Source organism: Aedes aegypti, chromosome 2 (genome assembly GCF_002204515.2).
Source record: "Aedes aegypti strain LVP_AGWG chromosome 2, AaegL5.0 Primary Assembly, whole genome shotgun sequence".
Taxonomy (NCBI): Eukaryota; Metazoa; Arthropoda; class Insecta; order Diptera; family Culicidae; genus Aedes; species Aedes aegypti.
In genome coordinates this window covers 402,777,337-402,793,591 of record NC_035108.1, presented here as the reverse complement: position 1 = coordinate 402,793,591, position 16,255 = coordinate 402,777,337, and the positions used below count along the sequence as shown (strand labels likewise).

General features: G+C 38.3%; 1 protein-coding gene across 1 annotated transcript in view; it reads right to left on the bottom strand.

The window, feature by feature from the left end:
* The window catches only part of LOC5580042 (ATP-dependent zinc metalloprotease YME1 homolog), a 35,898-nt gene extending 26,956 nt beyond the window's left edge, over positions 1-8,942 (bottom strand). Inside the window, exons 1-2 of the mRNA XM_021847190.1 lie at positions 8,701-8,942; positions 8,006-8,570 (exon numbers count right to left, since the gene is read on the bottom strand). Coding sequence (XP_021702882.1) covers positions 8,006-8,570; positions 8,701-8,727 — 592 coding nt within the window. The 5' untranslated portion in view covers positions 8,728-8,942. The remainder of the gene's footprint in view (positions 1-8,005; positions 8,571-8,700) is intronic.
* Positions 8,943-16,255: the final 7,313 nt, after the last annotated feature.

Below are 16,255 nucleotides of genomic sequence, written 5' to 3'. Positions count from 1 at the left end.
CAACCGATTCGGATTCCTGTGTTACCGAAACGAACGAAAACAGCCCAACGTTCGCAATTCAGTGGAACATATGTGGGCTCCGCTCCCATCTAAGCGAACTACAGATCCTTTTAGCAAAATACCAGCCTGTAATACTGTGCTTACAAGAAACCAATGGAGACTACCGAAAGCTAAGCCCTAGCTGTCTGGGGAAGGATTACCAGCTTCTACTTGGCCAGTGCTCTGCTCATGGAAGGCAAGGTACTGGAATTGCAATTAAAAACGGTACTCCCTTCCAAAGAATATGGTTTCAAACCAAAATACAGGCCGTTGCAGTTCAATTAGGCGCTCCAATCGCAATAACAGCAGTTTCGGTTTATCTTCCACCTAAAGACAAGGAAGCCGCGAAACATTTGGGTGAGCTTTTGGAAGAACTTCCAAAACCTATCATCGTGTTAGGTGACTTGAATGCGCATCACGACGCATGGGGTAGTAGAACAGTTCAATCATCATCTGGAGCCAAACAGAGAGGTGAAGCAATATTAGAACTAGTTGTGCAAAATGATATGATTGTTCTTAATAATGGATCTCACACCCGCATCGATCCAGCAACAGGGACCTCTCAAGCCTTAGACGTAACGATGTGCAGCACCTCACATGCAGCAAAATTTTCCTGGAAAACGTTACTCGATTTTTCAGGTAGCGACCATCTACCGATATTGGTTGACACACTTTGCAAGCAGAACCAACCCACACGCCGAACCCGATGGATTTTTGAAAATGCAGATTGGCCACTCTACGAGCAGCTAACAAACAATTCGATCAAACCAGGTTCTCAGTTTACGGTAGACGAATTTACAAACAGAATAATCGCTGCTGCAGAGGCAAGCATCCCCAAAACTTCAGGGAGGGTAGGACCAAAATCTGTTGTATGGTGGAATCAAGATGTAGAATTAGCAGTAAAGGCCAGACGAAAACGACTACGAGCTCTTCGTCGCTTGAAAGAAGGTGACTCTAGAAAAGTCGAAGCTCTTAAATTATTCCAAGAAGCACGATCACACTGCCGCAAAATCATAGCCGATGCTAAACAAAAAAGCTGGGATACATTTGTTGAGGGCATAAACCCTGATTCACCTGCTAGTCAAGTTTGGAACAACATCAATAGGCTCCAGGGAAAGCGACAACGGAATGTAATAACCCTAAACCTTCCAACAGGGCATACGAATAACGGGGAAGAAGTAGCAAACGCCCTAGCTGATGAGTATCAACTGAAATCTTCGGACGCAAACTATCCCGAAAAATTCCGTCGGAAACACAAAACCGAGCAACGGTCAATACGAAAAAACCAACGTCCCAACCTACATAAGCGATACAACGTAGACCTTACCATGAGCGAACTGATGTGGGCTCTTGATAGACGGACGGGTTCTTCAACGGGAGCGGATAACGTAAACTATCAATTGCTTCAAAGGTTACCATTTTCTGGGAAGGTTGCTCTGTTGGAGTTATTCAATCAAATATGGCACAGTGGCACTTTTCCTGAAGAATGGAAAATAGGAATAGTAATTCCAATTCCTAAACCTGAAGCTGATCGCAGCCGACCAGAAGGATACCGGCCAATAACTTTATTGAGTTGCTTAGGAAAGTTGTTCGGAAGAATAATCAACCGTCGGCTTGTAACAGAATTAGAGTCCACGAGAAAATTAGACCCACGACAGTACGCTTTCCGGTCAGGCAAGGGAGTTGACTCTCACCTTGCCAAATTAGAATCGCTTATCACCCTCCATGAGGACGAACATGCAGAAATCGTATCTCTTGACATATCAAGAGCCTACGATACTACATACAGACCTGGTATCCTTCGTACTCTGATGAATTGGAGAATAACAGGGAGGATGATGAACATGCTATCTAGTTTTCTGTGTGACAGATTCTTTCAAGTGGCAGTTAATGGAGCCCTCTCAACCCTTAGAAGAGCAGATAATGGAGTTCCACAAGGATCAATCCTATCTGTCACATTGTTCCTTGTAGCAATTCAACCCATGTTCGATGTTATACCTAGTGATGCAGAAATCCTAATATATGCAGATGACGTCATTCTAATAGTGAAGGGTAAGAACCACGTCACAATACGTAGAAAGCTTAGAAGAGCGGTTAAAGCTGCAGTCGATTGGGCCGCTAGTGTTGGGTTCACTATAGCCCCTACGAAATCTAAGCTACTGCATGTCTGTAACCTAACACACCGTAAACGAGGTAGAGCGATCAAGATTGACAGCATTCCAATCCCTCAAATAAGGCATTTAAAAGTTCTCGGAATCATAATCGATTCTAAACTCAAACTTTCAAAACACCTAGCGTCCGTCAAGCAAAACTGTCGTAAAAGAATGCATATTCTACGTATACTAGGATATCGTCTGAAAAGAAGTAGCAGAACTAGTATGTTAAGGATAGGATCAGCTCTTATTCTTTCAAAAGTCTATTTTGGAATCGGACTCACCAGCATAAATTTTGAAGCATTGCAACAAACTCTGGAACCTATCTACAACGATGTCGTTCGTCAAGCATCAGGAGCATTCAAAACTAGCCCAACAATTTCTATAATGGCGGAAAGTGGTTGGCTGAACTTTCGCTTAGCTTTGATTCAGCGTCTGTGTATACTGGTTGTTGGCCTCATTGAGAAAAATGAGGATGCAGTTGCCTATCCAGTTGTCCAGAGAGCTAAAACACTTATGTTGGAAACGACGGGATGGACGTTGCCAAATGTGTGTAATGTGTTAAGGTTGTCAAACAGAGAGTGGTATGCGCCAGTCCCAATATTTGAAAATGCACTGAGGAACAACATCAAAGCAGGTACAAACCGGGCCATCGTGGTACCAAGGTTTAAGGAACTTATCACAAGTCGCTACAAAATCCACGATCAAATATACACGGATGGCTCAAAAGATCGCGACCAAATTGGAGCTGGACTAACAATTGGTGATAGAAACTATAGTTTTCGTTTACCCGGCATATGCAGCTTATTCTCCGCCGAAGCTTTCGCCTTGATGAACGCTGTTTCAATGTCACAAGGACACACAAATGTTATCATCCTAACAGATTCTGCCAGCTGTCTTGACGCGCTACGCGAAGGACGATCTAAACACCCCTGGATACAATCCATCGAAAATAATATAGAGGGACGAAATGTGACATTCTGCTGGATACCTGGGCATTCTGGCATAGTCGGGAATGAGAAAGCTGATGAGCTGGCGAAACAAGGTTGTAATCAACCATCGGTGGATATACCAACACCTGCCCAGGATGCTGTACGAGCGGTAAAAGAAAAAATTTGGTCATATTGGGAAGCACAATGGAACCAGAGCCGATGTCACCTAAGAGCCATCAAACCCACAGCTGGAAAATACTTGGATCGTAAATGCCCATCCGAACAACGCGTGCTAACTCGCATACGAATAGGGCACACTCGCCTCACCCATGCACACCTGATGAACAACAGCAATCCTCCTGTATGCACGTATTGTGGAGATCGAGTTACAGTGCAGCACATAATAACGGAATGCAGAGGACTCGAAGGAAGTAGGAAAAAATGTGGTAAGGTACCGTGGGGCAAGTGGGTAATGGAATTCGCATAGTTGAGATTCTTCCAATTCTAGAGACTTTAAATTGAAACAAATGAGGTTGTGTATATTTTTTAGCATGACTCCCACCATATATAAGCAGCATGCTGAAATTGATTTTTATGAAAAATTGAAGAAAAATATACAGAAAAAGTTTTTGAAAAATGTCTTCTTACTTTTCACTTGCCCCAAAAGTGGGGCAAGTGAAAAGTTTACCGTTTTGAACAATAAATTCAAAAACTAAAAGTTATATTTACGATTTCTATTAGCTTTAACACTTGTTAAGGCTTCCCAATGAACAATAACATAAGTAACATGTAAACAAAGAAAATGTTATTCTTTTCACTTCAATTTTCTTCTATTCAGTTATGTTAGTTGAAATGATTCGACAACATTATAACTGCAACGTTTCGAATGTTAGTTCTTACAATATAGGACTGCAATTGCATTTCTGCTCTGTAGAATTTCCACCGCTCGTTATTTGTTTTTGAGATAGTCGGATATGACGTCGGATAACTTTTCGGGAGAAATCAAACGGAATCCTTCAATAACGTATTTAGGGTCTTTTTTATGTGGATAGACCTATACCCTTATTTTTATGTTTGGACTAGCTTTACATAGACATTCCACGAGATTTCCGTGTGTTCTCTAATATTGCAACTTTTCAGTCAACGTCTTCCTTTTAATTGGTTGCCCGAAGTAGACATATTGATATTGTAATGTTTGGCAACATCTTTTAGAGAATTTCCATTATTTCTAATAGCTTTTAACGCTTGAGTATAGTGTTTCTTGAATTATCAGCACGTTATGTTTTTCTATGATAATTGCGAACCATGTTTACTTCTGGCGACTTAAAGAGAAAACACAAATTCAATCTCTAATGATAAACTTTTCACTTGCCCCACCTGATAAGAAAATTAACGGTGTTTAAATTTAATTATTTTTAGGTCTTATTAATTCTAAAACTTTGTTTATTACAGTTTGAAACTGTCACAGAGGACAACTGAGAAGTGGTACAGGAAATTATTTTCCGCAACTTTTTTCCACTGAAAATATTAAAATAAGATTGTACGCCGCCAACTTGTTACGGAGTAACAGTTGACATGGCAACAATTTTTCACTCTATTATGCAATAATGGCTGAAAAATCTCAGAAATCTCTTAGCTATCGTAATGTTCTCAATGGCCTCAAAGGTTTACGCATGAGTTTAAAACGTTAATTCACATATTCAGTAAAATATATCAATTGTTTTCACTTACCCCATTTACCCACTTGCCCCGCGGTACCTTATAAATGGATCGATGGCTGAAATACTCGCGTATAACGCTGAAAATGAAAAAGCAGTGATACAATTTCTCAAAGATTGTGAATTGTTTGATAAAATTTAACAAAGGTTAATCTGATAAAATTTGTACGAAATTAGTATTAAACAGACACGAATGCCACTCAGATATGTGGTAAAGTGTCTCTAATAAAGCATAATAATAATAATAAACTTCACTACCGCTATATGTATGACTGATTCATGTTCTTTTGACCTTGCATCATTCATACGTGTATTGGAAGTCAAGAGCAGAAGCAGAACTTAAAGAACCTTCTGGTCAAAGATGTTGCGTTGCCTACTTCCCAAACTCCAAAATTCCCTCGGTGTATTATGGACGGTGTGAGTTTTCAAACTTATGCTGGAGACTTGGCCCCTGACCCCCTTGTACATCAATAAAATAAAATAAAATAAAAAACTAGAGCTACTGCAAGAACACCATATGGGTTCATTCACATATTTCATAACGCCAAAAATGGCCTTTTTTGACAACCACCCACCCCTTCGTAACGCTTTACACATTTTGTATGGATCGTAACATCGAGAGGACACCCACCCACCCCCTTCAGCGTTATGAAATTTGTGAATAAGCCCTATGACGCCTGGTATAAGAATAAGCCGGATTTGAAACATTTGCATATATTCCTGACCAGAAAAGGACTAACCTGGAGCCAAAAGGAATGAAGCTTACGTTTGTAGGATATTTTGATAATCAAAAAGCATATCGCTTCGTGGATCAGGCAATCAACGAAGTCTATCACAGTAGAGATGTACGATTTGTGAATGAAGGAAAACCGTTAGAAAATTCTTCGAAGCCTCCCATCTTAGTAGAGTACGAATCAATTCTAGAGCCAAGTATTTCAAACGAAATGAACAACTAAATCTGGTATTGACAGAAATTCAAAAAAGGAATATACTTCATATTTTTTGCTTCATGCAAAACAACTTTTACCGAAATAATTTCAAGCGAATTACTTTACTTCTCAAGAAAAGTACAAAACAAACAACGCATGTTCGTTTGGCTCACGCTTTGACAGCTCTCGCTGCTTGATTGGCTCACAATTTGACAGAAATGTCAGCTTCCGCGTATCTCTTTTATAAAAGATCACTAGTAATGTCGGTTGTAGTTTGGCCTCGGGGATATGCCATTCCAGCAAGTGGCTCCGTAAATCAGTACACTTTTTTCGCTTGTATTGGAGTGCCTGGAAATAGTGAAACAGAGGGTTCGCTATTATACAGTCAGTCTTCATTACTCGATATTTCGTTTCTCGATATCGAGTTAGAGAACCGTAGTAAAAGTTGGTTTTCATGGCTAACTCGATGGTCCCTTGGATCGCAGTTGCACTGGTTTAGTGTTCTGTAACTCGATACCTACCTAAATCGATGGTCCCTTCAATATCGAGCTAGGGAGAGTTGACTGTAAATGTAATAGCTGTCCACGTTGTAAGTGTTGTTGAATATAATCGGGCAGATTTCTGCAGTAGGCCTGTCTCATGAAACAGCATATCCTCAGCCAGTAGTTCGATGGAACGTCGACGCCATGAATGGAGTTTCATATGACTGCTGTTGTATCTCGTCGACGAAGATTGTGGATGCAGCGCAGAGTTGCTTTGAAGCAGCGCCCACCCACGGGGTAAAAGCGACCACCTCGATTTTCGTTCATAATTTTGCGAAAAAAATATAAAAGTTCCCTGTTATTCTAAAAAGGATATTGTTTTATGAATTCTACATTGAATCATTTGGATATTGAATCATTTTAAGGGTGAATTAGTTCAAAAAACTTAGAAATATACTATTTATTACCTTGAGACACCCATATTTTGGAAAAATATGCGGATTTGGTGTGTATTTTTAACAAAATTGATTTTATTTTACTTGAATAGTAATGTACAATGTAGTTATAACTTTTAAAATGGTTTAGACATTTTATTTGATATAAATTAGGGGTGGCGGTCTTACCCCATCAACAGTGGTCGGTTTTACCCCGCTTGCGCAATTTTCACAAGTAGGGCCTCATTTCAATGCTAAATATTTGCAATTCCTATTTCACTTCACTGAAGCATATTTCACATTTATGTTAGAGCATGGACGGGTCTTTAAATGAGCATCTGTTAAAATTAGATCAAATTCAGTATCTACGAGCAAAAACTTTGTTTTTGATATTTGTCATTTATGTCATTATGTCATTAATGTTGGTATTACACTAAATGCTTTAGAATGTCAAAAATCTTGTGTTTATGCAAAATGCTTAACTTTCAAGAAAACCGTCATTTTCATGCCAAACTGGAGGTGGTCCGTCTTACCCCGGCGGGCGCTCTTACCCCGTCTTCCCCTATATATTTACGGCACAACGGTACTGAGCTGGCTGAAGATGGTAGTCTGCGTTTTTTACGGGTTGGGCGCTAGGTAGTTGATGTCAGCCCAACTATAGCCTTGAGATCTGCGTTGATGGCGCACACTAGTCTTTCAACTTCGGATATTGGGTCATTACTCTTATAACTGTTTAGAAATTCAAGAAGACCACCGGTTAACTCAAGAGCAATTGCTATCTCAGGCACCTCCAGTAACACCACGAATAGATTTCCTGTAATAATTGGAAAAATCGGCGTATCTGGACTAATTCTTCTTGGAGCGTAGTTTCTGAACGGATGCCTAGAGTCCCTGAATGTGTTCCAGAAAAATACAAGCAAAGAAAATTTCTTCACTAGCAGAATTCCAAAAGTTTTTCCTCGACTAATCTGAAGAGAATATCCTGGAGAATAATCGCGTAAAAGTTTCTGAAGGTTTTATTTGGAGTTTCTAAAATTTTGCACTTGGATTCATTGCATGGAGAAAGGGATAATGTGGCTGTAGACACCAATTTGGTTAAAAAAGAGACTTCCTTCAAAAATAGAGACTTTCTTGGGACTTGCATCGACATAGTGACCAAGTCTCCAGGAAGAGACCTGCTACCAACTCTGCGTACGGTTTCCTCGCAGAGAAGCATTATTCTCATCCGAAATACTGCGCATCTGAATTCCCCTGCGGATATGCACTCATCCTGATGTCCTTTAAATCTAGCCGCCCTTCGAAAACCCCACATACTCACCCAACGTATCCTTGACCCGCGTGAACAGTCCCGGGTTCCGCTTCTGTTCAGCACTAACAGACCGAACCGTTTTGAATCCTCGCTGCTGTACCCAGGCCAAGTTACTGTAGGCCCCCGTGCTCTGATGAAGAAGATTCCTCACGATTTGCTGTACCGCGTGCCCATCGAAGAAGACCGTCTCCCGCTGCTGTGGTTCTTTGCCCTTACGCGCCTTGGGCGTAAGACTTATGCTCCAGGGGACGTCCTCGCGGTCACTGGTCATCACACGGATCTGACTGAAGTGTTTTAGCAAGCTTCGCTCAATCCTCCGAGGTAGTTTCAGGTCGAACATTTCCGGTTTTGGAGCGGCGGCCGTTGCGTTCTGAGGTTCTTCGATCGACTGCCGGAAACTGTCGGTGTAGAACTGCACCAGAGACTGCTTCAACCGTGGCAGGAACGGATCCTGCTGGGCCAGATAGGAAGCTGCTTCCTTTCCCTGTTGTTTCGGAGCATGGTTCCTGTGCTGCTTACTGAAAGCAATATTACTATGGCGTGGAGTGATTTGCGAGAGATGAAAGAGCAATTGCTACGGGATAGAACGATAACAAAAGATTAACCACCTTATTCTTTGCGGAATAATGTCCTTTCAATGACAGCAAAAAATTGTATGACGAAATTCACTGTCTGCCATCACTCTTTTCAAGCCAAACACTTACGTGCTGATGTGTGTTGACCGTAAACATTTTGTGGCTACTCTGCCGACGGCACTGTGACCTCGTACGGGTTCCGGAGGTTTCACTTGCACAATTTATCACCCGACAAACGAATAAATGCCGGATATTTTGTGTATTTTCACTATTTTTGCTTCGAGGCTCTCGCAAAAATCACTATCACCGTCTTCTTCGTCGTCTTGGCTTTTGGTTAGCGAGTTGCTCCGTCGTCAAGCTGATGGTTGTGTAATTTTGACGTTTGGTGTGACGTTTTTTGCGTTGTGGAACATAAAGTGGACTCTGATTAATGCGGATTTTGTGCTGAAACTTCGAGCAATGGTTAAGGTGAAACTATCTCCTAAATATTTTTACTATTATTTATTTTTTTTTATTATCGCAACTCCAGTTAGAAACCGTAATCATCGACACGCGACAATAGATTTTTCTCAAAATCTATGCGTTGAACCTAACGTCGGCCACAAAAGTTCAGTATTACTTTATAAATACCTGAATTGCCAAAATTCAAAATTTCTACGGTAATCTTACGAAATCTCAAAACTCTTATTGAAATCTCAGATTTTTCACATAAATCTCAAAATTATAGCATCCGAATTTACACGGTTTCGTAACGAATTAAGCTAGGTATGCTGTTCCGCTCAAGAAAAGTAAAATTTTATGCGGAAGAAATGGTCAAGAAATTTTCTACAGTGAGCTCAATTTGAAAAGACATTTCTTTTCAACTGCGTCCTGCGATCAAAGAAAAATGATTTTCTTGACCATTTCTTGCAAGAAATTTTCCACGCAACGAGATAGGCGATTACTTTTCTGTTGAAGTGAAGACTTCGCTTTAAGGTGAAGATGCATTGAAGCCAAACCTCAAATTTTCAACAGCACAAATGTCTTTGGCACAAATCTAGAGTACCAGACAGCGATTTGAGCTGAAAACTTAATCGATTGGTCGCACGCTGGTGACCAAACGATTAAGTTTTCAGCTTGAATGGCTGTTTAGCTCTCTAGATTTGTGCTTGTGAAAATTTGAGGTTTGGTTTCGATGCATCTTCACCTTAGCTAAATTAGAATGAAAATTGCCCGATTCAAAAATATGTGCCATACATCATGGCTGGTTATTCTCTTTCGAAATATCAATGCTGACATTATTGCCCATGATTTTAACTCACATTTTTCATTGGATCAACAATCTCAACAAGTGACCGATGCTGCACGTTAAAAAAAAGTCCATTCAGAGTGCAGCGTAAAATCATTTTTTTATAAGAATCATTCCAAACATTACATTCATTTCTTACATCTAGGTGTTCTGTGTTAGACAACACTATCATCCTAATTTGGTAAAACAAATTTAAGATTTTATTAACATTTTGTTAACAACATATTACATTTCATTTGCCGTAGCAGTTCAGATTTTTTACAGGTGAGGTAATTTCACCTGCTTATAAGAGAAAAAACACGTTTTTTAATTTACTTAACCTGAATTAACCTAAATATATAACGCATTAATCGTAGCAATAGGAGATTGTAACGATTTTTGCCTGAAATTATTAATTATTTTATTTGACATTTGTTCCAATGTTTCAACATTTGATATTCTATGTAACTCATTGGTACTATACCTCCTTCAGAATCATTTTCATTTTTTTTTTAATCCTCTGCAGAGCTTTCTTCCTGGTATTACAACAACTAGTCCATATTGGTACAGCATACAACATGGCTGGCTTGAAAATTTGTTTGAATATCAAAAGCTTGTTCTTTGGACAAAGTTTTGATTTTCTATTAATAGGGGGATAGAGACATTTTACATATTTATTACATTTGGCTTCAATGCCCTCAATGTGATTTTCGAAAGTTAAATTCTTATCTAGCATGAGCCCTAGATACTTAACTTCATCTGACCAATTTATTGGAACCCCTCTCATCGTGACAACATGTCTACTTGAAGGTTTCGAATAAAGAGCTTTTGGTTTATGTGGGAATATTATTAGCTGAGTTATGGAAGCATTAGGAGAAATTTTCCTTGTTTGCAAGTATGAAGAAAAATATCCAAACTTTTTTGCAATCGACTACAGATGACATGCAGGCTTTGTCCTTTGGCGGAGAGGCCTGTGTCATCCGCAAACAAAGATTTTTGACATCCTTGAGGTAACTCAGGTAAGTCAGATGTGAAAATATTGTATAATATTGGTCCCAAAATGCTGCCTTGAGAAACACCAGCTCTTACAGGAAGTCTTTCAGATCTGGAGTTCTGATAATTAACCTGAAGTGTACGATTTGACAGATAACTTTGAATTATTTTAACAATGTATGTTGGAAAATTAAAGTTTTTTAAATTTTACGATCAAACCTTCATGCCAAACACTGTCGAATGCTTTTTCTATGTCTAGAAAAGCAAGACTAGTAGAATAGCTTTTAGATTTGTTGAAACGGATCAAATTTGTTACACGTAAAAGTTGATGAGTGGTCGAATGTCCATGGCGGAATCCGAACTGTTCATTGGTAAAAATTGAATTTTCATTGATGTGGGCCATCATTCTGTTCAAAATGACCTTTTCAAAAAGTTCACTGATGGAGGAAAGCAAACTGATTGGACGATAGCTATTTCCATAAGGGCTTAGAGCCAGGGTCCAATTGAGAAATTTTATTTTCAAATTTGTTGTTTTTTAATTGTGAAAAACGTTTTTTGATTTCTTTCTGCAAATCCTGCCATATAATTTTCATAGCAGGATTGCGAGTGCGTTGAAATTGCCTTCTCCTCATGTTTTAAAGACGGATCAAGAGTTTATGATCATCGTCTATAATCACGGATTCAAATTTTACTTCACATTTTGGAATTGCAATGCTCTTGGCTTCAACAATGGAATTTGTTAAAGTTTCAAGAGTATTGTCAATATCAAGTTTTGTTTGTAAAAAAATGTTAACATCAAGATTAGAGTCAATATATGTTTCATATATATTCCAGTCGGCTTGAAAATAATTGAAAGTGGAGCTGATAAGATTGAGAATTGCTTCATGGGATATTTGAAACGCAACAGAGACATGATCAGACTCAAAATCAGCATGAGTAAAGCGTAAAATCAATAAATTCATGCATATAAAGGGGATGCCAAATTTGTCACTTATGATTCACACGACAAATCATGACTAATGCGCTAATAGTATTCAAGTTTCAAGATTCCTGATTTTTGCAAGTTGCTTGGATATAACAAAGATTCCTGGGTCATCGATTTTGTGTTTCGGTTACCAGCTTTTGCGTGTTGATGCCGAATTTGTGACTTCCATTGAGGATGGATTACCAACTGGTGAGTTGGTTTCATGCTTGTGAAAACACACATTTCTATCGTGGCAATGTTTCATTTATTTGATAAATAAACTATGGATGGTTCGTCACTGTAAGTGTCGGCATAAGCCCTTATTCCTGTTCCATAAAAAATGAGCTACGCGTACATATTCTTTTATTTATTTGTCGCAATTACTAAAATATATCCTTTGAATAGTTCGACATTAAAATAGTCGACGCACTGATAGATATTTTATTTTAATTTGAGGCTACATGAATCGCATCACTTACCAAGGTGAATCCTGATCATGTAGCTTGTGATCCCTCTCACTAACAAACTTCCTTCCTGTGAAAATCATGGAGATGCAGAGGTGATCTCGGTCTCTAGTAGCAATAGATGTCACACTAACATTCCTTCCCTTCCCCGATGACCGTAAGTACGTGTCCGGCGCCGTTATTGAAATTATTAAGTTTGGAGTCCTCGAAATTGTTCATTGAAGATGTTATGCTACTCCCAAGCTACATCTGTTGGATCCCTGTACAATTTTGATTATTTCGGTCAATCACGGAGTAGCAACCCGCATAAATATTTATCGTACATGATACGGTGTCGAACATAATGCGAATACAGATACTAATGTTACCCATTAGCAGTATGTTCGCAATACTTTCCATTTGAAATGGTAGAATAATAGCATTGGCATTAGTTCGTAAGGTTACCACAATGGGTACCCAAGTAACATTGGCAGCTGAATAACAGCTTATTCAGCTAAAATGCTGTTTATACAGCCTCTTTTCAACTGAATAAATTATTATTCAGCTACCAATGTTACCTGGGTATGGTCTTCCAACATTGAAACCATTCAAGCTCTGTGTAACTGTTTACGAACATATTGGTACAGTGACTCCACGCAGTTGAATCACCCACAATTAATGAATCAGCTGATTTCAAAAGACAAAATTATTATCAAACTTGTCACAAAACATCACAGAATTATTTTTACACATAGTTTCTTATCAGTAAAAATAATTCTGTGATGTTTTGTGACAAGTTTGATAATAATTTTGTCTTTTGAAGTCAGCTGATTCATAAATTGTGGGTGATTCAATTACGTGGGGTGACTGTACCATATTGGTTGAGGTGCCTGACGGAAGGTAAATAAAAAGCGCAGGTTTGCAAAGTGTTTGCTTTTCAAAAGAATTTCTTCGCGATTTTCCGCAAACAATTCGTTCACATCTGGACCCTATACGGATGGAAAAGTGGTGCAAGGCCTAACAGTAATCAGACCGTATCCTTCGGTAAGTTTTTATCAAATTAATTAACTCATTACGCGTGGTAAAGATGGACAAATTATGGGTGAAATTATGAAAAAAATCCACGTGCTCGGCTGGGATTTGAACCCAGGACTCTTGTATGCTAGACGAGCGCTTTACCAACTAAGCTACCGAGCCACTTGGTGACCCAATAACTGAGTTGGTTACAAGTTTAGAATTCAAATCCCTACAGACCACGCGGACCCCTTTCACAACCAATATCCATCCATCTCATGTACCTACACACGCGGAACGAGCGAGTGCGATTTATTTAGTGTTGAAACTGTTTGCCTATCGTACCTACATCGCTTCCACAACAACTGTATTGTGGAAGAGTAAAGATGTGGGAAGGCTATCAACGTGTCGTTCTCACTCAAGTGACGACATGACTACTACAGAGAGGTAGTAACACTCTAATATAAATTGACACTTATATTGAGCTGTTCGGTAATCCAATCCGCATGGTTATTAAATTAATTAACTCATTACGCGTGGTAAAGATGGACAAATTATGGGTGAAATTATGAAAAAAAATCTTTACCACGCGTAATGAGTTAATTAATTTAATAACCATGCGGATTGGATTACCGAACAGCTCAATATAAGTGTCAATTTAAGTTTTTATCGTTTTTCTTTAAGTTTTGGGAACTCAAATTTTGTATTTGTTCTATTTTGATTGCAGCGGAAAATTTTCAGTGGCATCTGCCAAGTAGATTGTGTTTCAAACTCATGAGTTCCATACATGCCTGGATTAATTACTGCAGTAGTATGACGAGATTACAGTGTCTTAAATGAGAACTACAGGTTAGAAGCAAATTTATTATTGCCTATCAAGAAATCAGATGTTATGTTTTGTTGCAGATTACGAGCGGAAAGTTGTTTGGAAGGAGTTGGTTATGCTATCTACAAATTCATAACGTTTTGCTTTTATTTTTAGCTTTTCAGTTATGGAAGTTTTTATAAGAATATTTATTTATGCCAATAAATAATATGTAAACTAAACAATAAGTGGAATAAAATTATTTTAAATACATAATGATAGAAAAAAAACATCCCTGTGAACTATACGCTGAATTGTACCGTGGTATGGTATAACTATACGCCAACCATTTCTCCAATTTCCAAACATATTTTTTCTACCATACGTGCTACGTTTACATTACGGTCGCCTTCCAAATTATGTATTAGAAAAACTCGATTCTGGAACGGTAAACATTCTTAACAACCCGTTGCTTATATGGTCGGAACTCTGAAAACATCATCCATTAAGGTTGAAACATTATCCAGAAAAGGTTCAGTTATGGTTGATAATACCGTATCGGATATGGTTTGTAGTGGAACATAAACCATAGAGGGTGATATTTTCATGTGGTTAGGAAATATGCGGGAACTACGAATAGGGTCCTAAAATGTTTGATGAAATCTTGTTTTTATTCAATAACACGGAAGAGCATGTTACTGCACCTACTTTAGCAATTTTTCCCGCTCAAATAACGGCTTTATCATATTTAAACTTTAATTTAAAAATTGGGTCCATAAATGAACCTTGACACTTTTGATCATGTTTGACGTTCGCTTAGTCGACAAAAACACCGTAGGGGATTTAGTTTTGACACTGGGGTAGTTCCTATCTGACATTTCAGAAGGGATACGGATAACAAAATACACTAAAAAATTGAGTTTAAACCAAGGGGTGTGAAAAAAATCTAAAAAAATGTTTTTTGAACTTAAACAAACAAAAAACATTTAAAAATTGAGTGATTATTGAGGTTATAATTTTACATATTTATCATTCACAAAATGGGTAAATTTTTACCCTTTTTATGCCGCGAGTGCGATTTACAAAACGGGTGAAAATTTACCCATCCTTTGACATAGACTGCCTCTACCCGATAATGAGTAAACCGGGTTTACTCATTAAATGGGGAGAGGCACTTCTAGCGGAAATGGGTATTTTTTTACCCATTAAAGGGCATTCTCAAACCACCGTGTAGGACCCTATAGTGGTTTCTGCGCTCGTGTACATACACGTTACATGTCACCAACACTACTTAAAGATTGCTGGTTGAAAATATAAACAAAGATCAGCTGTTCCCAGCAAAATCAAATGGCAGTATTTTCAACCAGCAAATATGCGCACGTGTTCGTGACACCGCTCGGCGAGAGCTCAATTCTGTGACTATTTTTATTTCTGAGTGTACTTTCCTACATTTTATTCATACCGCCCACACTGTAAGACCAAAGTACCCTTTAAAGGGTAAAAAAGTACCCTCTTTGAGAGAAACTAGTTTAACTCATAAAAAGAGTAAAGGGCCTTTACTCTTTAAAGAGTAAACGGCTTGTACGTCAGATCAACGAGTAAATTTTACCCATTATTCAAAACATATTTTGTAAAAAACAGAGTAAAATTTACTCTTTTTTATAGATGATAATGTAGTATATTTTAATTATTGATTTTCATAGAATAATTAAAAATAAAATCTCATAAACACATTTTTTTTTATTCAATGCATCATAAAGTATAATAATCATTAAATATCCATCAGGGTTTGAGTTTCTTTTTGGAACTGGTAAATGGAGCTGGAAATTCCTGTAGACCAGAACTTTCATACGGGATTGTACTCTGCAGCCAAAGCATCCTGTAAAATAAGATTGATTAATAGATGCGACACGGCAATAAAAGCAATTCATGCACCTACCTTGGACCTTCCCGCATTTCTGCTAACTTATTTTGTTATTATGGAAAAAAAAAACTCCGAAGTTTCTCAAACACTGCTACGTCCGACCGATTGTTGTCAACACATTTTTTCACCCATTAAGGAGTAAATGAACGGAATATGTAAATGGGAACAAAATACCCATTATTGGAAAATTTTAAATACCCTCTATTTTGACAGCTGCATATATCAGCAAAAAATGGGCATTTTTTATTCTTTAAAGGGTATACATTATAATGCC